At 42.4% G+C, this 25,032-nt stretch overlaps 2 protein-coding genes across 2 annotated transcripts in view; both read left to right on the plus strand.

The window, feature by feature from the left end:
• Nucleotides 1–25,032, plus strand: part of FRMD4A (FERM domain containing 4A) — a 552,335-nt gene that overhangs the window by 7,205 nt on the left and 520,098 nt on the right. The window lies entirely within an intron of this gene.
• On the plus strand, nucleotides 19,996–22,107 carry LOC141987414 (uncharacterized). The gene is made up of 2 exons (XM_074952727.1): nucleotides 19,996–20,754; nucleotides 21,690–22,107. The coding sequence occupies exons 1-2, from the start codon at nucleotides 20,084–20,086 to the stop codon at nucleotides 21,727–21,729; spliced, it is 711 nt and encodes a 236-aa protein (XP_074808828.1). The 5' UTR covers nucleotides 19,996–20,083; the 3' UTR covers nucleotides 21,730–22,107.

The following is a 25,032-nucleotide window of genomic DNA, read 5'->3' on the forward strand; positions in this document are numbered from 1 at the left end:
ACTTCTGTTGAAGTGAAAGGCACAAACCTCAAGGGCTGGCCCTTGTGCTGAAAGGCCTTTATATAGGAGTAGTAGTGCTTATTATTGCTACCAAACATATAAAATGCAATGCCTGCTTTTGCTGGCTTTAGAGGTATTGGTCTTGATAACAGCTTTGACTCTTCATAAACATAGGGTACAGATGGACGGCTAAATTTACATCCACTAAACCCATCCTCGTGAGTGCAAATTGGGTAGTTAGCAGCCTACCCAGCTTCCATGTGCAACGCAAGTTTTGGGCATGTAGATGCTGGACCACAGAGCCCAAATTTAGATCCCTGAACTGAAGGAAATGTATTCTATACTATTCAGGCTGTGCCCGTTACATCTATGGCAAGACAGCTTGGTTTGGAGGATCATATTAATGCCTTTGGGAGAAGCAGTGTTACAAAAGAAGGGTGAGCTCATTCACTATCTAACTGTAAGTGTCACTTCTCAGGTTGAAATTATCTCACTGTTTACTACCCTCGCTCAGTATATGTAACAAGCACATGACATTTTAACCTTGTGGCTCTGACCTCTACCTACCAATTAAGTGACCTCAGCCCCTCGGATGTAGATCTGAGCTGCCTCTTTCCTTTCAAGCAAGCGAAAAGCACACAGCTGTTTCTACACAGGGCTTAATGCAGAAGCACCTGCAGTCCTCATTTGACTTCAGGGGGTCTTCAGCACCCGTTGGAGGACAACACTGTGTCATCAGTTTGTAAGGAGAACATTCTGTTGCTTAGAAATGGATAGTGCAATATTGCCTAGAATCAGGCCAGCAGCTGCCTTTTCACCCTCTCATGCCACTGTTTCAAATTCAAATCTGAAAGGGTGAAATGAAATCACCAGACCAGGTGATCACATAGCGCTTATTATAATCATAGCACCTGAGAGTCCCAGTCATGCACCAGGACCCCTCTTCTTGCAGGTACTTTTACTAAATATACTAATTTGTGGTTTTACCACAAGCCTTGGGCATGAGCTGATGTGTAGCTGCACAGTTCCAAGATCACCCTCCCTACAGGCCAGCTCTGCTGGTTGATGTGTTGGAGGATGGGGGCGGAGGAGTCAAGTAGCTGCTCAGGGGGGGAGGAGGGGAGTGGCCGACGCCCAGCATTTTATATAACACTTTGGTCTAATTTTGGTTGTTGGGTTTAGTGTGCAGGCGCTGGGTTGTGTGGATGGCCTGTGATAAACAGGAAGCCAGATGAGATGATCTGGTAGTCCGTTCCGGCCTTAAACTCTATAATGCTTGCTCCTAATTACCCCTCCAGGCCTGGACTCTGGCCCTCATTTATTTTTGTGTAATTCTGAAACGCTCACCACAGTGATATCGAGGCTCCATTCGCAGTGTAAACTGGTGAAAGAAAGAGGCCAGGATGTTAATATTACAAATACAGAAGCCACTTAATTCAACTCAGTCAGGTTGAATCCTTGGATTGCAATTAGCCTCCTTGTGATGGGATCTGTTATGTGATACCTGTGCTATTTTAGCTGGAGAATGATGAAATTATTACCATTGTAATTCTGTTACAGCACATGTGATTGATTTCCTTTTCTTTCTTTTTTGCACATGTGGTTTTTAAAGTGTGAATGAGCAGATGGCAATGTTTCCATGCCTGACTTTTCCCCTTTATTACCATGCTCAAATCCAGGCACAAAACAGAATGCTAATTTGATGATGTTTACTAAGGATAAGGTGGTGGTTTTCATTTCAGGAACATTTTTCAACCACTCATTCAGAATGACTGGGAAGATTTTTTTTTTAATTGTTATTTATTTTTTGTCCAAGACATAGTCATCAATTTTGTATGAGATTATAGAAATTGGATGTTTCTGGGAATGAGTTAGTGGGCATTTGAGTAGGCTTTCAGTATGATTAATGTGAGGTTCTATACAATTAAGAGACAAGTGGTCAATTAGCAGCATGGATGGATCACTTGGTGTATTGACAATGAAAGTTCTCAGAGTATATTTTTTAAACAAAAATTGATTATTTGTTAATTTGACAGTGTTGATTTATCCCCAAGACATAATAATAAATTATTCTGTAATTTATATTATTTCATCCAAAATATTTCAGTTTCATGTGTGTAACAGTCCAGTCTTTACTTACTGTAGTTATTCAATTCCCTGAACTCTGGCTATGCAAGTCTTAGGGCTTGCTACGCTAAAGGGAAAAGTCAATCTAAGCTACACAATTTGAATTACGTGAATAGCGTAACTCAAATCGACGTAGCTTAGATCTACTTACCGCGGAGTCCGCACTATGCAACGTCAATGGGAGACGCTCTCCCGTCGACTCCCCTTACTGTTCTTGACCAAATGGAGTACAGGAGTCAACAGGAGAGCGATCGGTGGTCGATTTAGTGGGTCTTCACTAGACCCACTAAATCAACTGCCGATGCATCGATCATCACAGCGTCGATCCTCCGGTAAGTGTAGACAAGTCCTTATTTCCATAGTAACTCTACACTTATTTCTCAATACAATGAAAAGTATTTATTCCAATTGGCTAATGATATGAACCAGTCACAGTATAGGGAGTTCCAAAATTTCTGTATGGTTACTTCTCAATAAATACAGTGAATGTGCAAGTCTCTGTAATCTGGCAACTATATTTCAGCCACTTATATTAGCTTTAGGGTCAATAAAAATGTATATTTTTTGAAAAAAATAAACAGATTTTTAAAATTTAAATCAGATTATTTTGATTTTATTATGTAAATTACAGTATGTTTTTCTTTTTTAAAAATAAAACTAATTAAAATGAATTTAATACAAAATATGTTAAGGCCTAAATTTATTCTAATCTCCTAAAACACCTATATAAAAAATAACAATGCTGAATCCACGATCCTCCATCAAAATCTTTGAGTTAAAGGCTGCTTTTCTATATTAAAAAAAAATCTAACTTTTGAGGTCAAGCTTTATAAATGTGGCACGATAGATCATGTACTGTATTAAAGACTTGTTTTGTTGAATAAAAATACATTTTATATTCTGTTTTTGTGTGTTTAATTAAATTCCAGTTACCATCCTAACAATCCTAAAGCAAATTGACATAAATTGTGACCAAAACATTAATTATCTAGTAGATAAGCAATATACCATTCACCATTTTCTAACTTACTAAAATGTACAATTAATTCATTAGAATCTGAAAATATTAAGCTATATAATGGGTTAAATAAACATATATAATTATAGTTGCATCCTCCAGGGTAGAAAAAAATATACTAAATCTGATGTAAAATGCTCTATTTGGTTGTAAATCAACATGTTGTAATGGTTATATCAACCAATGGGAAAACAGCTGAAGTACAAATGGACAAGTTGATTACAATCGATGAATTAAATTGACTCAGTTCACGAGGTGATTTAAATCACATTGATTTAAATCAATCCACCTGAGCTGCATTTTAGAGAAGTTAGCCAGCAACAAAAATGGTTGCCTCGGCTTCGAAGAAGCTTCAAAGTATAAGACAATAAAATAATACCAAAAAAGAAATCATAATAAAAGTTTAAACTTATTTCTCTTTTTAAATGATCTTTTTTACTATCCCATAGCATGTTAACAGACTGACTAAGCTGTATATATTTCCCAGAAGAAGAGTTTTGCACGTTGAAACCTCTTGCTCCATCAAGATTGTAGTGACCCTTGAAACAGACAAATGTGAATAAACAGATCTCAGTATATGGCACAGAACATGCTTTAAAGGGTCATTAAGAAGCACTGGATCAAAGTTATTTGGGGTTTTTTTTAAGAAAGAAGAATGAATTTAAAAATCAGTGCATGGTTTGTTCTTTCAAAATAGGTAAAATGAGATGTTCATACCATTCCCTTGTCACTTGACATTGAGCAGATGCTTCCTGCACATGTTGTGGTGTCAGCATGGCCTTTTGGGGCAAACCAACTGTTAAATAATAGCATGCACTTGTCCTGAGCAATATGGACGGGCATCTCATGCTCCAAGAGGCTCAGATATGAATGCACACAACTAATGTTCCTTAAGCACTGCTGAAAGATGTTTGAAGTGTAAGGTATTAAGGTGGGGCATTCAGTAATGAAGCCCAAGAAGCTGATGAGGTTATGAGAACTGGCAGTTTGGCTATAGTTCAAAGAAATAAAAGGCAGTGGTGAAAGGATTGTAGATCACTTCCAGTGCCAGTTCCAGTCCTTGGTCCTAATCTTTAAGGACCTAGAAGAGCTGGGGACAAAGCTTCCTTGAATGATGCCAACAGCCAACCAGAGAAGATAAGATTGAGCCCAAGCTTAATTCTTTTCAGAGTGTGTTACAAAACCCACCTGTTTGCAAGACCCTTCCTTTGATAACTGAAGACAAAGAATTGCAATGGCCAAGACGGTACAAAGCGGCCAAATGTAGGAAAGGCAAAGAGCAGAATCCACTAAGGACAATTGTACAATTCTTAATTACCTTATCTGGTGCTCAGCTAGAGCTACCAAAACTAAAATACTCTCTCTCTCTCTGTCAGTGAAGGATTGTTCCCTACAATGAGTTCTCCCTTGCTCCCTTCCCAACTCATCTAACCAGTTTTAAACTGTTAAATATCTAAAAAGTAACTCCTTTATGGGGTGCTCCAGTAATATAGATATCAAAATCCATTTTGAGCATATTTCCCATCTCCGGGCAGCCTGTGATCCTAAGACTTGAAGCCTCTCCGGTTTAGTTACCAGTAACTTGGGTAACATTAATGGAGAAATGTTGTATAACAAATGTTCAGACTAATATACATTTGATTTTTGCAACTAATGTATTAAAGTAAAGCCAGAGACACAGCTTTGCAATAAATGTGGTTGAAATGTTTTTCATTCTGAATAATATGAACATAATTGAAACTTAATGGTCAAAGGACAATGTATTTCCAGGTAATTAATTATTGGCCATGATAGTTGATAACCTAAAATTATACCTTGGGCCATTAACCCTAGGTCAGTAGTAGCCAGGGACATGCCTAGTCAAGGTCATTATTTCTACCATGGTATAGGCTACTGTAATAGGAAAGCATGAAAATTAGCTGTATTAAAACCCTTTTCCCCACTCTCTTCTCTCTTCAGCGATACAGGGCAAATTGTGCCCTCAATTACTCTGGATTTATAATGACTTTAATGGATTTACTCAGCATTTATACAGGTATCAATTTGAGCAGAATTTGGCATGTTGTCTTAAACATTTAAATTAAATAATTGCGTTATTCCATCTGATGCCACTGCCCGTTGTAGATAGAAGCAAATGTTCTTTGTGTCTGATCTCACTCCAATTCTTAGTGGATAAGTGTCCACAACCCGAAAACAACTACAACAAGGCATACTCTTGTTAGGCATTTCAGCAGTAGGCTGAGGAATGAGTGGCCCCTGGAGACTGAACTGTTATCTCATGTCTGTTTCATTAGCAATAAACACTGCATCCAGCAGACAGCTTTGTAGGAAAGAATTCTTTATTAAGCATTCTGACTGGCCAGTCTTACATGCTGAAAATTTAGTGTGTGTGTGTGTGTGTGTTAGCAGCCTGGCCTCAGCTTGCATTCCTGAGACCCCTTGGTGTCACACTAAACAGGATCCCTCATGAAACCTGACCCTTTCTCCAGTTCCAACTATCATCCTACAGTCACTACAAATTTTCCCGCCAGCTCAGAGCTGAGGCACATTAATGCTTTGGGGGAGCGTGTCCTACTGTTTCTCATGTTCCACCTGTTCTGAGGATAAAACAGTACCCAGAATTGTCCAGCTGGTTCTCACCAAACCTAAACTCACTGAAAGAAGGATGATAAATAATATCTTGAAAAGAAACCTGAGAGTCACTGAAATAACTAAGAATTCTTTTTTTAAAATTGAAAATAATTACAGTAAGAACTATCGAGTAAGGATAACATATTACAGTAACGTCTTTCTTTTAAAAATGGTGATAGTCATGTTCACTGGTGGCCAAGGTTTTACATATTTGTTACATTAAACACAGCACAATAATGATGGTGTATCTTGTTTGGTTGTGTTCATCAAGTGTCCAGAAGTGTGCTAGGCAACTCCCATAGCATAAGATGGCTTCCTGCTCAAAAGAGCATAGCCCCATGGAAGTTAGGCACCTAAATACCTTTAAAAACCTAGCGCTGAGCTCTTCAGGGTAGAGAGTTGTCTTACTCTAAGGCCCCGCTCTTGCAATGGGACTGCACGGGGGCACTCATGGATTACAATGATCCCTAAAAAGCCAAAATAGGGACCAGGATGGGGAAAGCAACAGAGCACACAAGCAATGATTGCACTGAAGTGTGATGTACAACTTATTCGTGCTAAGATTTTTTTCCCCTCTTAAGTTTTTTTTTTTTTGAGTCAGGTGCTGATCAAGAAAGGCAGCTTAATCAAACAGCATAAGTTGATTTCACGTTGGATGGAGCCAATATCACTTTTTGCATCCGTATCAAAGCAGACTTTGCAAACACCTGTATGCTCACTGATTCAGTGAAGGTAAAGGTCTCTCATCTTTATCTCTCATTTTCTTTGTATATCCAGTAGCGGATGCTTTCTGTTTGCTTTCCCATGCCTTGCGATGGGACATGCATGTAATTTCATTAATTGTGTCTCTGTTTTGGAAGGCCTGTGCTTCTTATAGCGTGAACACATTTTTAATAGCTTCTTGTCAGCTTAGATGGATGTACATTCAGCTTTTTCCTGGGAAATAGTTCTCGGTTAGAATAAGAGGCTTCTTGCCTTTGGATGCAGTATTTAAATTCCATTAGGGACCACTCATTATTTAGCACGTTGTGAATCAACGCGGTAGGGAAGATCAGCAAAAGAACGTTAATTAGAGATGGCCCAAAACCAAGCCCCAGATCCTGACATCTCTGAACATTGGGGAAGTTTGGATTTGGATCCACTTCCAAACACTCCAACTTTGGGTTGCCACTCATTACAGCATTTTTGACAGTGGTCCTGTGGTTAAGTTTGAAGAAGCCACTTTCAAATACAAGTTGCAGTTTTGAACTTTCTACACCTGTGTGCTCACACACCTCTGCCCACACACATACTTTCACATGACATTTTTCATGTATAGCCTCAGATTTATTTGTAAAAAATGTCTGTGTAGTTAAGCACTGCCAAGCTGCATACCCATAATGTGCACACTGGACACTTTCGAGATCTAGTTTGGACATGTGCCAAAGTGTGCCTGACTGAAAACGGGTTTTTTGGAATATAATATAATGGAACTGAAGAATACAATTCAGTCCTAGATGTGTTTGAATTATTGACTCATTGATGGGCAATAATAACTTTATTGCCAAAGTCCATATATGTAAAATACATACTTTCTGTCTTATTTAATGACTAACCTCTTGCTAAGAGGGCAATCAGGTGGATATTTTCCAAGCAGTGCTCAAATTCTATTATTTGTGAGTAGAATGTATATGTACAGAATTTTGAGAATTTGTTTCTTAGAGACAGTGCGGGAGTCATCTTGCCATCATTGGCCCCATTCCTGCAGCCTTTAATCGACCTGAGCAGTATTTACTTACACAAGTAGTCCCATATCAATTGACCACTCTTTGATTGATGGTTGCAGTGCTAGGCCTGTTGATTTCAGTGGAATTTTTGCCATATACTTCAATGGGAACATGCTTGGAGCCTAATTCTCTTGGGGATAAATTCTGGTTTTGGCTACATGAGTGTGGATTCAGAGTAACTTCATTTTCCCCGGTAAGGTTAATTCTGATTTAAACTAATGTAATAAAGAGCAAACGTCGGCCCTTCTCTTAGTGCCTAATATAGTTGTCAGAAACTACAACACACAAAGCTCAGTCCAACCCTTCTTCACATTGTAGTCCTATGGTTTCAATCAGTAAAAATTTCTCATATGGATGAGGGTAACAGGACTGTGGGCATGTGCGTTGTTTGACTTTGGGGTTATTATTGGCTTATTGGTGGAATATTCCTGTTCAAAAAAGGGTGACTTCTTAGTAGTGATGTGTCATCAAATGTGTACTTTGCGTTGATATTTTTAGGTGCTAAAGCCACCATTTCAATGAAGCTGGGGTGGTGAAAATTGTCCATAACATTTTAGATATATAATTAAAGTACCATCTGCCTCTGAAATGCAGCAGATGTATAATTGATATTCACTGCTGATTTGCCACTTGATTTTTGAAGACATTCAATGCTATAATAGTTTATACAGTGGGATTCTAAATACCCATGTGAGAATTCTCCTCTGCACTTGTTCCCTACCAGAAGTATAACTATCTTTCCTAGCGCTCGGAAGGTAGAAGCAGTAAAAGATAATTTGCAATAAACTAAGCCAAAATGTTACAGCACGAGGATGTAAATAGATAAGAAGCTGCCTGACATTTTAAAAATTTCAAAGAGCGCCGTTCACTCCTGTAAAATCACAATTTTAGGCCGAAATGCTTGTTAGAAAAATTAAAATGTTACTCCCAGAAACAAACAAATCTTCTGCACTAATGAGGATCTATGCCTTATAACTCAGATTAGAAAGAGGGAGAGGTTTTTGCTTTTACGTGGAAATGTAGATCTCCCATTTGAAAATATGAACATTCCAGCAGCAGAAATGTTTAGGTTTTGGGAAATCAGAAGACCAACTGTAAAATGAAAGGCAAGCTTTCTTCACTGGAAGAACTGCACAGATGATAATCGGATTGAAACCCATAGCAGGTTGTTGGGGTACGTAAGGGTTAAGTAAAGACCTGAGTAACTGCTAGATTGGTATTGGGGAGGAAGGCATGGGTTTTTCAGCCTTTACATTCCACTCAAATCACATTTTCAAGCTTGTCTCCATAGCTATAAAGAAGCATATATTTTTTATTTTGTTGATTTGGTTTGTTTTATTTATGTATATATTTAACTGAAAGCTGAGATTCTCTGGTAATTTCATAACTGGAACTTGGGCCTTAATAAAAGCATCAAATATCATGAGCCTTCAGATAAAACTGCGAGAGTGACTGGAAACATCTCTAATCTGTTTTAATTCTTCCTGAAAATAAAACCCACCTACTGTTTTTTGTTTTGTTTTGTTTTTTTAACCAACTTATTGACTGATCTGTGTGGATCCTGTTTTGTTTTAAAAAGGCACCTCCCTCAACTTGAAATCTAGTCAATTTTAAAACAAAGAATTAAAAGTTTCAGGTATAGCCTCGAGTTTCAGTACTCGAGTCCTCCTTCTAATTTTGTAGTTTTAAAATCACATTTCCTTATGTTTCTTGTAGATGTTTTTTCTCTTCCCTGTTCCTGCCTGAAAAGATCACTTCTATTTTTTTGGCAACGTTGTTTTTTTTTTTTTGTTTGTTTGTTTTTTTTGAAAGGTCTCAGTTTTGTCCCAATAAGGAACAAAAACAAATTCTGAAACTTTGACATTTTTCATGAAATGGAAATGTTCTTTTCTGGCCAGCCCTACTGGCAGGACATGGGAAACTGGAGCTGACTAGCTACTAGTGCTGTCAAATATACAAAGTAAACAGAGAAAATGTTTTTTCTTTAATCTCTCTCTTACAGTCATGCTAGATGTTACATGTAACAACCGTAAGGGCTTGTCTAGACGGGCACTTTACAGCACTGCAATTTTCTTGCTCAGGGGGGTGAAAAAACACCCCCCTGAGCGCAGCAAGTTTCAGCGTTGTAAAGCGCCAGTGTAGACAGTGTACCAGCGCTGGGAGCTACGCCCCTCATGGAGGTGGGTTTTTTAGAGTGCTGGGAGAGCTCTCTCTTAGAGCTCCGCCGCGACTACACAAGCCACATTAAAGCACTGCTGCAGAGCGCTTTAACGTTGCCAGTGTAGACTAGCTCTAAGGGTTTGTTTACACTGAATGCGGAGGTGTGGTTGCAGCATGTGTAGACATGTCCGAGCTAGTTTTGGTCTATTTATCTAGATCAAAGCTAGCTTGAGTAACAATAGCAGTGAAGCCATGGCTGGATGGGCGGCAGCTGCTTGAGTATATAGCCAGGGTCCAGGTGGGGCTAGTCAGTGAAGACGCCCAAACTGCTGCAGTTGCTATTGTTACTCAAACTAACGTCGATCAAACTAACTAGATCAGGTAGCTTGTGTATGTCTAAATATGCTGCAATCACATATCCTGTTTTCAGTGTAGACGCAAGTGTGATTTTTTTTAAGGTAACCATATAATTTCTCTTTGGAGGGTCCTACTTGGTTTTATAACATTTTTTACAGTGCTTTGACATCTTTGGATGAAAGGGAATCTATACATGTAAAATATTCTGTATTTTTTTTATTCCTGTCACCCTGGTCATGGACAAGGACCCCATTGTGCTAAGCACTGTACAAACACAGAACAGAAAAAACAGCACTTTCACAAAAGAGCTGGCAATCAAAGATGAGGAAAGGGGCAACAGATGGATACTGACAGATGGGGGAATACAAGGAAACAATGAGACAATATTGGTCATCAGAACAGCCTTTGTCAGATGGTTTGTAGGCTTTGTGGCAAAGGAGAGCTCTAATCTTCTCGGGCCTGTAGCAAGCTTTTGCTTCCCTTTCTAGGGTAAGGAATCATTCTGAAGTCAGCGTACACCAACTCAGAATCTAACACGCTCAAGCTCCAGGGTGTGGTGTTTTAGCAGCAGAGCTAAGCCAGAAGTGTGTTGGGAGCGGAAGGCATGGGTGGATGAGGAGAGTGGGAGACTGATGGGGTGTGGAGAGAAATGCAGAGGAGATGGAGACTTGAAATGGGTATGGAAAGAGGATATGGGGAGGGAGTAGACACCAGCACAGACATAGGGAAAGCATGGAGTTGCGATCCCAGGTCTTGGAACTGGGGGTGCTTCGGAGGAGGAAGGAGTAGACCAGATGCTGTCTGCCTATAGGGCACATCAGCTAACTGAATATCACCAGACTCTCTCTGACACTTTCCTTGCTCTTAAATTGGCTGTTAACATAACTTCCCTGTGCTCAGATTTTGAACGCTGCCTTGGGGATTGTGTGCGGCACTCACTTTTTCCATCGGTGTAAATGGATGTATTAGAACATGTAGCTCTTCAGTAATAAACAAATCTCAGCCTTCGAAAATATCAAGAGATTTAAAAAAAAAAAAAACTGAAAAAAAAACACAGCACGCAGGAAGCAAATGACTTCTTGTGATCATTAGCTATCACTGTCCTTCTAATAACATGCTAGTCCGTTAGATTGTGAGCTCTTCCGGATAGGGGCTGGTCCTCTGTTTGAACAGGAGCCAGTACTGTGGGGGCCTGATCATGACTGAGGCCTGTAGGTGCTGCCAAGTTATTGACCAATATTAATTAATTAATTATTGTCAAGGTTCCTTCCCCACTCTGAACTCTAGGGTACAGATGTGGGGACCTGCATGAAAGACCCCCTAAGCTTATTCTTACCAGCTTAGGTTAAAACTTCCCCAAGGTACAAACTTTTACCTTTTGTCCTTGGACCTTATGCTGCCACCACCAAGCATGTTAAACAAAGAACAGGGAAAGAGCCCACTTGGAGACGTCTTCCCCCCCCCAAATATCCCCCCAAGCCCTACACCCCCTTTCCTGGAGAAGGCTTGATAAAAATCCTCACCAATTTGCATAGGTGAACACAGACCCAAACCCTTGGATCTTAAGAACAATGAAAAAGCAATCAGGTTCTTAAAAGAGAATTTTAATTAAAGAAAAAGTAAAAGAAAAACCTCTGTAAAATCAGGATGGTAACTACCTTACAGAGTAGTCAGATTCAAAACATAGAGAATCCCAAAACCTTAAGTTACAAAAAGAGACAAAAACAGGAATATACATTCCATTCAGCACAACTTATTTTATCAGCCGTTTAAACAAAACAGAATCTAACGCATATCTAACTAGATTGCTTATTAGCCCTTTACAGGAGTTCTGACCTGCATTCCTGCTCTGGTCCCAGCAAAAGCATCACACACACAGATAGTCCCTTTGTTTCCCTCCCCCCTCCAGCTTTGAAAGTAACTTGTCTCCTCATTGGTCATTTTGGTCAAGTGCCAGCGAGGTTGTCCTAGCTTCTTAACCCTTTACAGGTGAAAGGATTTTGCCTCTGGTCAGGAGGGATTTTATAGCACTGTATACAGAAAGGTGGTTACCCTTCCCTTTATATTTATGACAATTATATTATCCTGGAGTGTTGTTTTTTTCCAAAATTTTAAGAGCAAGAGATGCACTTTATAATCCCAGCATATACACAGAAAGTTAGAAACAAAACAAACATAAAAATACTTTATTTCTTGGAACCCAGAAATCTAGCACACAACAGCCAATTGCAGAGGAAGAGAGAGCAAACTGCCCCCTACAGCAGAGAGGCATATTTCAACTCACCTCGCTCCAGAGGTGATGCTCAAGACCTAAGGCTAGTCTACACTACAAAGTTGGGAGAGCTTAACTACATCGCTTAGGGCTATGAAAAATGTCATGCCCTGTGTGATGTAATTAAGCCAACCTAAGCCCCAGTGTAGACACCACTAGGTTGATGGAAGAATTCTTCTGTGACCTAGTGTTGTAGCAACCAGGCAAGGTACTAACAAAGTTCAACAGGACTTTATTTTTAAAGTGGAAACCTCTTTACCAAGCTGCTGCTGCACCCTCGGTAGCTTTCACTCCGCGTCCTCAACTTCCCCCTCCCCACTTTCTGTTTCCTGTCCTTTCAGACTCCCAAGAACCAGTGCTCCCAGTTCTAATAATTACAAGCAGCATCTAAACACCACATTCCCTCCTCTCTTAAGAAACTCTCCCAGTTAAAATAAACACTGTTGTTCTAATCAAGGAACAAATATGAAACAAGACACTATACTGTTGGCAGAAATATTACACTGAAAACACTGTAGATACTACATAACATAGTCTCTAGTCCAGACAGGTGGTCGTCTGGGTCTGACAGGCCGTCTCTCAAGCCCCGGTTCCAGTGCAATGTCTTGTTGTGTTGATACTACGGTGAAGTCGTCCAATGCAGACTGGATGTTGGCATAATCTCCTCATGGTGCTTAGGCAGGTGCAAGATAAGAAGCATTCCATACCCGCCCATCAGAAAGTCAATAGGTGTAAGGTCCCTTCTTCTCTATGATTGTAAGAGGAGCTGTGAATTTATGGTCCCCTTTGTGTAAAATTCCAGGTTTTCGTATTCTAACGAAGGAACCACACTCAAACTTTGGTTCCTTAGCACCCCGCCGCTTGTCTGTGAAAGCCTTAGACTTTGCTTGGTTCTGTTCAACTGTTTTTCTCACATCATCCTTGGTTGGGGCCTCAGGTCATGCCTTTAACAATCCAGCAATGTTCAGTTTAGTATTCATCTGTTTCCCATGCAGTAACTCTGTGGGTGATCTTTGCATTGTGGCATGTTGTGTAGCCTGGTATGTTTGCAAGAAATCAGTAGTGAAGGCTATCCACAATCGCCCTTCCAGTTTAGCCATTTGCAAACTCTTTCAAACTTCTGTTAAACCGTTCCATTTCCCCATTGGCTTGAGGGTAATATAGGGATGACCTTCTGTGTAAACTGTTCCTCTCTGCTAGAAAAGTTTCAAACTCCAGAAAAGTAAATTGACTACCATTATCTGAAACCAGTTCTTTGGGGTTACTTTCCCTGCTAAAAACTGAAGAGAGGAACTTAATTACTGTAGCAGAAGAGATTTGTGATGTAGACACTACCTCAGGCCATTTACTGAAATAGTCTATTAAAGTGATGGCATAATGGCAGTCACTTGGAGCAGTATCAAAGGGTCCTACAATGTCAATCGCCACTTTTCCCCATGCAGATTCAGGAAGAGGAACAGGCTGTAATGGAGGGGTACATGTCACTACTGTCTTATCATGCACTTGGCAAGTGACACAGGATTTTGAGTGCTTCAGTTGGAGAGTCCATCCCTGGCCACCAATACAGATCCCATAGTCATTGTTTGGTTCTGACAATTCCTTGATAAGTATCGTGTGCCAGGTGTATGAGTTTTGACTGTAATTCTTCTGGAACAAAGTAGCCAGTGTGTACTTCGTAGCACACAGCCATCAAGCAAAGAAAGTTCATCCCGAACTCTAAAATAAGCAGCAAAACTGGGTCAAGGTTTTTAGGGTTACTGGGCCATCTGTCAGAAATTCCCGTAGTTTTTGTTGAATTGGACACGCTAAACAAGCAGCTTGAAATTGTTCTCTTGTAACTGCAGTAAGAGTGCTTGTAATAAGCGCAACTACTACATCCTCATCCTCCAGTGGACCATCTGGTGAGGGCAAAGGCAGGCAAGAAAGGCAATCAGCGACCACATTTGGTTTCCAGGCTTATATTCCAGTTCATAATTGAAAGAGAGTAGTCTTGCAGACCATCGAGCAATATGATATCCTGCTCTTCCCAGTCCTTTCGTGATGAGCAACGTCGTCAAAGGGCTGTGGTCTGTGCGCAACTTGAACATATGGCCCCACAGGTAAGTTCTCCATTTTTCAGTAGCGCAGACACAAGCAAGTGCTTCTTTTTTGATTGAATATTTCCTCTCAGCATTACTTAGTGTCCCTGAAGCAAATGCAACAGTCCTCTCTGTGTTGTTCTCATGCAGTTGTGTGAGGACAGCCCGAAGTCTGTAATCAGACGCATCAGTAGTTACAATTGTGGGCAATGCAGGAGTGAATAGTGCAAGTCCTGGACTATGTACAATCAAGTCTTTTACCGTTTCAAAACTAGCTTGTGCATCCACTGTCCACACTAAGGTTGAACTTCTCCGTAGTAATTCTCGTAACGGTTCAATGACAGAAGCATAATTGGGAATGAATTTTGCATACCAGGAGGTAAGACCAAGAAAGAACGTAAGGTTTGCAAATCTTTTGGAGGAGGAGCATTTGAAATTGCCAGGATATGATCTGGATCAGATTTTAGTCCAACCTGTGAAATTGTATGCCCCAGAAAAGAGTGTTCAGTTTGTCCAAATTGGCATTTGGACCTATTGAGCTTTGAGGCCTGCTTTGCTGATACAGTTTAGTACAGACTGCAGGTTATTGTCATGCTCCTCAGAAGTATTTCCAAACACGATAATATCATCCAGATAGCACTGAACTCCATGTTGATTCTTCAGAATCAACTGCATCATTTTTTGGAAGGCACTTGAGGCAGATGCGAGACTGTATGGAACACGTTTAAAACGAAATAGTCCCTCGTGTAATAAATGCTGTGAGGTCTCTGCTATCTTCATGCAACATAACCTGGTAGTATGCACTCTGCAAATCAAGAGTAGAAAACATCTTTGCTCCACGGAGTTCTGCAAATACTTCTTCAATGTGAGGAAGAGGATGGCTGTCAATCACAATAGCTTTATTTGGCTCCCTTAAGTCCACACAAAGGCGAATGCCTCAACCCTTCTTCTGCATCACTACTATAGGTGAAACCCATTCCGAGGAGTCGATCTCTTCAATAATGTCCTTTTGAACAAGTTTTCTAAGCTTCCCTGACTGAAAATGGTAAGCGCCGTAACGTCTGTCGCAGAGGCATCACTTTACTCTGAATTTTAACTTTATGCAGAAACCCATAAGCACAGCTGAGTTTCTCCTCAACCTGGTGTTAGGTCCCAGCTGAACTGGTGTGTGTACCGAAAGAATGCTTTGCTGAGGAAGATCAATTAGTCCATTAACTACCCTGCGATTTAAAGCAGCCAATAAATCTCTGCCAAAGATAGGAGTGCCTTTGTGGACAATGTAGAACTCTGCAGTTACACATCAATCACCAAAAATAACTATTGCTGCCTTGCAGCCATGTACTGGAATATGTTTTTTCAAGTATCACACCAAGTGAAGTTTGGGTTCAGTAAGAGGTACATCTTTAAAGTAATGCAAATAGATGGAATCAGGTAGTACAGATACTGCTGAGCCAGTGTCCAACATTAGCGGAATAGAGTGTGGTTTGCCTGAGGGTATGGTGGAAACGTTTACATTGCACTTTATTTGTTCTGGAATATGTGCAGTAGTGATTTTGTCCATGCTCAGCACAGTAACCTCTGGTATTGTAATTGCATGCATCTATTGATTGAACTGTCTGCTGGGACATACTTTAGCAAAATGCCCAAACTTTTTGCAATGATTGCACTGAGCTACTTTTGCCGGACATCCTGTGTAGCTTGCAAGGTGTTGTGGGGGTCCACAGCAAAAGCATGCTTTTACTGTAGTTTGAATTTGCTGAGCCAGTGGTTTTCCATTAGTTTTCCTTTTGTAATGATTTGTCTGCAGCGATAGTGAACTTTTCTGCAAAGGAGTCACAGCCTGGACTGTGCCTCCTGTATCCATGCTCATTATTTTGGCTTCAGCTATAGCTGACTCAATCTGAGTAGCAATGGTTATTGCTTTTACTAGTGTAAGTTGTGGTTCTAGAAGTAAGCGTTCTCTTACACGAAGCATGGTTGTTTTCTCAATGAGCTGGTCTCAATCATCTCATCTGCCATATTTCCAAGGTCACAAGTTACAATCAGACTCCTCAGGGAAGCAATATACTGCATTATAGTCTCCCGTTTTCTGCTCACGCTGGCGAAATCTGTAGCGATTAGCTACTACATTCACTTTTGGCACAAAAAAGTTTTTTAATGCAGCGAGTGCAGTCTCATATTTATCATCTGCAAGGGGAAAAGTGTAAAATATACTCTGCCCTTCTGCTCCAAGGCAGTGGATTAGCAGAGCATGCTTTCTTACTTCAGAAATCTCTGTAGCAGTGATTGCAAGCAGATAAGTCTCAAACCTGTGGATCCAGACAGTAAAAGCAATTGGAGGCTCACCTGGGCTTTGCAGAAAGGGTACAGGTGGGTTCAGAGGCAGAAGATCCCACCCTCATCGCCAAAATGTTGTAGCAACCAGGCAAGGTACTAACAAACTTCAACAGGACTTCAGTTTTAAAGTGGAAATCTCTTTACCAAGCTGCTGCTGCATGCTTGGTAGCTCTCACTCTGCCTCCTCAACTTCCCACCCCCTCCTTCCTGTTTCCTGTCCTTTCAGACTCCCAACAGCCGGTGCTCCCAGTTCTAATAATTACAAGCAGCATCTAAACACCACAACTAGGTACCAACTCTCGAAGAGGTGCAGATTTCCTGCTGTGACAGAAAAACCCCTTCCATTGCTGTAGTAAGTGTTTTCAATACAGCACTGCAGCAGTAGCATTTCTAGTGAAGATATGCCCTTAGATTGCACACTTCTCTACTTCCCCCGCTAGCATGCAAGTGGGACTAGGAATGCCCTTTTAATTTACAGTGATAGCTTGTAATTTTAACACAGTTTTCAATTTACCATATGCTTCTTAATCCAAGTTATTCTTATTTCAATTTAAGGAAAACAACAAAGAAAGAAAGAACAAATATAAAGTCTCACTGGAGAGAATGGTTTACTCTGCAATGCTGTGCCTGTGAAATGAAACAAGAAATGGCAGTTGCCCTACAGCTGCACTTGCAGCAAGCAGGAAATGCTTCAATATTTTTAAAAAAAGGAGTACTTGTGGCACCTTAGGTGCCACAAGTACTCCTTTTCTTTTTGCGAATACAGACTAACACGGCTGTTACTCTGAAACCTGTCAATATTTTAAAGGTGCAGTACACAGGTGGTTATATAGAGAGCTATGCGAATAACTGTTTTTTTTGGTTCTTTGGCTGTTTTGATAAGCAAAACAAAAAAATTGTCTTTGGTAAGACCAAAAATGATAGTTTTCACAAACGCAAGCCAAGTGAATTTAAAAAAAATTTCATTTCGGGTTGAATGACATATTTTGATTTCATCCATTTTTCAATATTTTTGAATTTTTTTTAAAAAAATACAGTTAAAGGAAAATTTGAAACCAAAAAGTTGTTTCAAACCAAAAAATTGCAATCTTTAGTTTTAAAAAATTCTAAATGAAATGTTGATTATTAAATTTTTATTGTTTGCTACTCGAATAATTCAGTGCAAGTAGCATGAATCTGCGAAGCAGTTCAGTGTCGGTGAATCTGCATTTTTCACCGAACAACATTTCACCCAGTTCTAGTTATACACTCATCACATTCAGGGAACAGCCATCAAGTAGCTTCTTTTATCTATTTTCAGGCCATGTTAGTCCTCCTTTTCACTTCTCTGTTTGCAGTGCTGCTCACTTTATTTTGTACATTAATGAAGGACAACTTGTGATCCCCATTTGATCTCCAAGAAGATGTGGCCAGAAGAATCCTAATGGCCCAGAACCCTTTTTTCTCCCTTTCCCTTTGACAGCAGATCAGACAGGCCTCTGTGTTGTAAAAGGTGTTTTTTCCTCTCCTCTTCGCTTGACTCCGTCTCTCATTCTACTTGAGCTTTGCTAGTTTTAATTCTAGTTCTGCCAGTCTAAATAAGAATAAAATTCCCCCTAGGAAAAGCTTTCAAAGCTTCACATAAAGTGTCTTAATTTTTATTGTGTAGATCCATACGTGGCGGTTATGAGCTGCAGTATTTATGGAGGCACCAGAGTGCAGGAAACCACAGAGCGCACTCCAGAGTGGAACATCTGGTACACAAGGCAACCTTGATTAGAAAATGTGTTATGCTATTGCCAGCATTAAAATATATAAAGGGGTCTTATTGGCACGTAAGTTATATCAACTTTTCTGTATCCCATATCGCTGATCTGAGGATTCTGTCATACAAGAGACGTTAGCAAGAAGGAGAAGTCATGTTAAATTATGAAGTCCACACCCTTATCAAGGTGGGCTTGTTCTCTATGGTAACTTTTATAGTCTGGTCTATCATCTAATACTAAATGAACTGAGATCTGGGGTTCCATTACTTTCGCTGGGAGATGTTCCACTGCCACAGTCCAACGCAGTGTTTCCCAATGTGCCTCCCCCCGGAAAGGATGAAGGACTTACAGAGGGGTGGAAGATGGGGGACATGTATAGATCTCTTCATTGTTCTCCAAGGTATCAGCTTTCTCTTTGTTTTTTAAGTATGTCTCTAGCTGCTATAAGAAAAGTAGTACTGTGGCACCTTAGAGACTAACCAATTTATTTGAGCATAAGCTTTCATGAGCTACAGCTCACTTCATCGGCGGCATCCTATGGATGTGGGAAGATTTGATTTGTGGGACTGATGTGGATAGGACCTGACCAGTTGACGGTTTGCTGCTTTGTTGCCTGTAGAAATTTCTCACATGGCAATGTGATGTTGGGCATTGTTTGTGTATCTATTTCTAGCGCAGTGTGGTCAAGGAGAAGTTAGGCCAGGTCTCCACTGTAGAAACTTTTGCCGGTCTAGTAATGTCGGTTAGGGGTGTGATTTTTGTTTTACGCCATTTCTGTACCAGCAAAAGCCCTAGTGTAGCCGCAGTCATACTGGCATAAAAGTGCTTTTTCTGGTATAGTTTATTTTGCTCAGGCAATCGGTATAATCTTTACCAGCAAAACCATTTTTCTGCGGGCATAAGCCATGTTTCCACGTCTCCAGGAGGGTTTGCTGGTATAACTATACTGTCTAGAAAAACCAGCAAGCAGTTAGCTTTATTTCACATTCTCATTTAGGCCCCAATTCAGCAAGGTACTTAGGCACATGCCTAATAAGTCTGAAGAACTATTCATGTGCTTAAAGTTAGGCATGTGTTTGTTACCTTGCTGAATCCCTTAAACCCCTCAATCAAATGGTTAAAGCAGAACTAAGCCAATGTCTTAAAGCAGCCAGACCTATCCTTCCAATAGATATAGCCAACACCACTTGAAAGTTGTATCAGTATAATTATGTCAGTGAGGGGTGTGATTTTTTTGCCAATATAGGTATCAGTACAAACCCCGGTGCAGACATGGTTATACCAGTATAAATGTGCCATGTACCTTTGTAGCTTTTTTCTCTTAGGCCTGGTCTCCACTATGAGTTTAGGTCGAATTTACAGCGTTACCTCGATTTAACCCTGCACCTGTCCACATGACGAAGCCTTTTTTTCGACTTACAGGACTCTTAAAATCAATTTCTTTACTCCACCCCCGACGAGGGGATTAGCGCTGAAATCGGCCTTGCCAGGTCGAATTTGGGGTAGTGTGGACACAATTTGACGATATTGGCCTCCGGGAGCTATCCCAGAGTGCTCAGTTGTGACCGCTCTGGACAGCGCTCTCAACTCAGATGCACTGGCCAGGTATACAGGAAAAGGCCCGTGAACTTTTGAATCTCATTTCCTGTTTGGCCAGCGTGACAAGCTCACCTGCACAGGTCACCATGCAGAGCCCATCAGCACAGGAAACCATGCAGTCCCAGAATTGCAGAAGAGCTCCAGCATGGACCGAACGGGAGGTACAGGATCTGATCACTTTATGGGGAGACGAATCCATGCTGGCAGAACTCTGTTCGAAAAAACGAAATGCCAAAACATTTGAAAAAATCTCCAATGGCATGAAGGACAGAGGCTATAACAGGAACCAACAGCAGTGCCGTGTGAAAATTAAGGAGCTCAGGCAAGCCTACCAAAAAACCAGAGAGGCAAACAGCCGCTCCGGTTCAGAGCCCCAGACATGCCACTTCTATGATGAGCTGCATGCCATTCTAGGGGGTGCAGCCACCACTACCCCAACCCTGTGCTTTGACTCCATCCAAGGAGTGGGAGGCAACACGGAAGCGGGTTTTGGGGGCGAGGAAGATGAGGAGGAGGAGGTTGTAGATAGCTCACAGCAAGAAAGTGGAGAAACCGGTTTCCCCAACAGCCAGGATCTGTTTATCACCCCGGACCTGGAGCCAGTACCCCTCCGAACCCACCCAAGGCGGGCTCCCAGACCCTTAAGGCGGAGAAGGGACCTCTGGTGAGTGTACCTTTGTAAATATTATACATGGTTTAAAAGCAGCGTGTTTAATGATTAATTTGTCCTGGCATTCACAGCCAGTACAGCTACTGGAAAAGTCTGTTCATGTGTCTGGGGATGGAGCAGATATTCTCCAGGGACATCTCCATAAAGCTCTCCTGGATGTACTCCCAAAGCCTTTGCAAAAGCTTTCTGGGGAGGGCAGCCTTATTCTGTCCTCCATGGTAGGACACTTTACCATGCCAGGCCAGTAGCACGTAGTTGGGAATCATTGCAGAACAAAGCATTGCAGCATACGGTCCCGGTGTTTGCTGGCATTCAAACAACATCCGTTCTTTATCTCTCTGTGTTACCCTCAGGAGAGTGATATCATTCATGGTCACCTGGTTGAAATAGGGTGGTTTTAGTAACCAGATATTCAGAGGTGGCCGTTCCTGCTGGGATGTTTGCCTATGGCTGAACAGAAATCTTCCCCGCTGTTAGCCACGCAGTGCGGGGAAGGGTGAAGCCATCATCCCAGAGAATTGGGTGTGGTGGGGGGTAGTTGGGTTTCTGCTGCACGTTAACCCGGAAACCGCAGCCCCTTCTTTTAAATTGCCAACCCATTTTAAATGGCCAACCCAACAGCTACTTCGTATGCGAAATGAGGGCGCTGCTGTTTGAAACCATTCCCACATGTTATGAAGGTTAAAGAAGCCAAAAGACTGTGGCTTACCATGGCTGCCTGCAAGCCAAATTCTGCTGCCTGGCCCTGCGTGAGTGATCTCTCACACCAAAATGACATACCCTCAATAAGAGGCAAAATGCGACCTTGTAATGAAAGCACATGTGCTACATAATGTTAACAGCAAGGTTTACCGTGAAAGAGTCTACCCATTGTTCTATAAAATGTATCTTTTTAACTACCACTCTCCCTTTTTTTCCCCCTCCACCAGCTGCATATGTTTCACCTTCCCAGAGGCTAGTGAAGATTAGAAGGCGAAAAAAATGCACTCGCGATGAAATGTTCTCTGACCTCATGCTGTCCTCCCACACTGACAGAGCACAGCAAAATACATGGAGGCAGACAATCTCAGAGTGCAGGAAAGCACAATATGAACGCAAGGAGAGGTGGCGGGCTGAAGATGGTAGGTGGCATCAGCTTGCTGACAGAAGGCAGGAGTCAATGCTCAGGCAGCTGGAGGATCAAACTCATATGCTCCAGCATATGGTTGAGCTGCAGGAAAGGCACCAGGAGCACAGACCGCCGCTACAGCCCCTGTGTAACCAACCACCCTCCTCCCCAAGTTCCATAGCCTCCTCACCCAGACGCCCAAGAACACGGTGCAGGGGCCTCTGGCCACCCAGCCACTCCACCCCAGAGGATTGCCCAAGCAACAGAAGGCTGGCATTCAATAAGTTTTAAAGTGCTGTGTGGCCTTGTCCTTCCCTCCTCCACCACCCCACCCAGTGCTTTCCTCCTCCATCACCCCTCCCAGGCTACCTTGGCAGTTATCCCCCTATTTGGGTGATGAATAAATAAAGAATGCATGAATGTGAAGCAACAATGACTTTATTGCCTCTGCAAGCGGTGATCGAAGGGGGGAGGGGGGGAGGGGAGGGTGCTTAGCTTACAGGAAAGTAGAGTGAACCCGCGGTGCGGGAGGGGGGTTCCATCAAGGAGAAACAAACAGAACTTTCACACTGTAGCCTGGCCAGTCATGAAACTGGTTTTCAAAGCTTCTCTGATGCGCACTGCACCCTCCTGTACTCTTCTAACCACCCTGGTGTCTGGCTGCGCGTAATCAGTGGCCAGTCGATTTGCCTCAACCTCCCACCCCGCCATATACGTCTCCCCCTTACTCTCACAGATATTGTGGAGTGCACAGCAAGCAGTAATAACAGTGGAAATATTGGTTATGCTGAGGTCTAACCAAGTCAGTAAATTGCGCCAGCGCACTTTTAAATGCCCAAATGCACATTCTACCACCATTCTGCACTTGCTCAGCCTGTAGTTGAACAGCTCCTGATGACTGTCCAGGCTGCCTGTGTATGACTTCATGAGCCATGGCATTAAGGGGTGGGCTGGGTCCCCAAGGATAACTATAGGCATTTCAACATCCCCAATGGTTATTTTCTGGTGTGGGAAGAAAGTCCCTTGCTGAAGCTGTTGAAACAAACCACAGTTCCTGAAGATGCGAGCGTCATGTACCTTTCCCGGCCATCCCACGTTGATGCTGGTGAAACGTCCCTTGTGATCCACCAGTGCTTGCAGCACCATTGAAAAGTACCCCTTGCGGTTTATGTACTCGCAGGCTTGGTGCTCCGGTGCCAAGATAGGGATATGGCTTCCGTCTATGGCCCCACCACAGGTAGGGAATCCCATTGCAGCAAAGCCATCCACTATGACCTATACATTTCCCAGAGTCACTACCCTTGATAGCAGCAGCTCAGTGATTGCGTTGGCTACTTGCATTGCAGCAGCCCCCACAGTAGATTTGCCCACTCCAAATTGATTCCCGACTGACCGGTAGCTGTCTGGCGTTGCAAGCTCCCACAGGGCTATCACCACTCACTTCTCAACTGTGAGGGCTGCGCTCATCTTGGTATTCTTGCGCCTCAGGGCAGGGGAAAGCAAGTCACAAAGTTCCATGAAAGTGCCCTTATGCATGCAAAAGTTTTGCAGCCACTGGGAATCGTCCCAGACCCGCAACACTTTGCGGTCCCACCAGTCTGTGCTTGTTTCCTGGGCCCAGAATCAGCCTTCCACCGCATGAACCTGCCCAACTGACACCATGATGTGCACATTGCAGGGGCCCATACTTTGTGAGAAGTCTGTGTCCATGTCCTCATCACTCTCGTCACTGTGCTGCAGTCGCCTCCTCGCCTGGTTTCACTTTTCTTGCAGGTTATGGTTCTGCATATTCTGCTAGATAATGCGTGTGGTGTTTATAGTGCTCATAATTGCCACGGTGATCTGAGCGGGCTCCATGTTTCCAGTGCTGTGGCGTCTGGGCTGAAAAAACAGTGCAAAGCGATTGTCTGCCGTTGCTCTGATGGAGGGAGGGGCGACTGAGGACATGGCTTACAGGGTTGGCTTACAGGGAATTAAAATCAAGAAAGGGGGTGGCTTTGCATCAAGGAGAAACAGAATGGCCCCCTCAAGGATAGAACTCAAAACCTTGGGTTTAGCAGGCCATTGATTTCATGGAGGGAGGGGGGAGAAAATGAATACAAATGAATACAAAACAAATCTGGTCTATTTCTTGATTTGATCCACTTCCTCTATCTTTATACATCTTAGGCTGGCAGCAGACGGTGCAGTACGACTGCTAGCCATCATCATCTCCTGGGTGCTTGCCAGAAGACGGAGTAGTATGACTGCTGGCCATCGTCATCTCCTGGCTGCTTACCAGAAGACAGTGCAGTAGGACTGCCTGCAGGACTGAATCTCCATGAGACGAAACTTAAAAAGGGAAATGACCTGGCTGAGTCACTCCCATGTCTGCCCAGGCGCCCCTGACCGACTTCACCGAGGTCGGCTAAAAGAGCACCCAGAAGTACGACGACGACGGCTACCTGTCATACTGCACCGTCTGCTGCCAAAAGGCACTGAGCTGCTGCTGTGTAGCAATGCAGTACCACGTCTGCCAGTACCCAGGAGACATATGGTGACGGTGAGCTGAGTGGGCTCCATGCTTGCCGTGGTATGGCGTCTGCACAGGTAACTCAGGAAAAAAGGCGTGAAACGATTGCCTGACGTTGCTTTCATGGAGGGAGGGAGGGAACGGGGGCCTGACGATATGTACCCAGAACCACCCGCAACAATGTTTTTGCCCCATCAGGCATTGGGATTTCAACCCAGAATTCAAATGGGCAGCAGAGACTGCGGGAACTGTGGGAAAGCTACCCACAGTGCAACGCTCCAGAAGTCGATGGTTGCCTCAGTACTGTGGACACACTCCGCCGACTACATGCACTTAGAGCATTTGTGTGGGGACACACACAATTGACTGTATAAAAACGCTTTCTAAAAAACCAACTTCTATAAATTCGACCTAATTTCGTAGTGTAGACATACCCTTATACTGGGAATAGCTATTCCAGTATAAAGCATCTTTTAACTGATAGAACTGCGTCCACACCTGGGGTGGGGGCTGTATCACTTAACTATACCAGTATAGTATCAGAGGGGTAGCTGTGTTAGTCTGGATCTGTAAAAGCAGCAAAGTGTCCTGTGGCACCTTATCGACTAACAGAAGATTTGGAGCATAAGCCTTTGTGGGTGAATGCCAGTCT

This window comes from Natator depressus, chromosome 1 (assembly GCF_965152275.1).
Source record: "Natator depressus isolate rNatDep1 chromosome 1, rNatDep2.hap1, whole genome shotgun sequence".
In the NCBI taxonomy this organism is placed as follows: Eukaryota; Metazoa; Chordata; order Testudines; family Cheloniidae; genus Natator; species Natator depressus.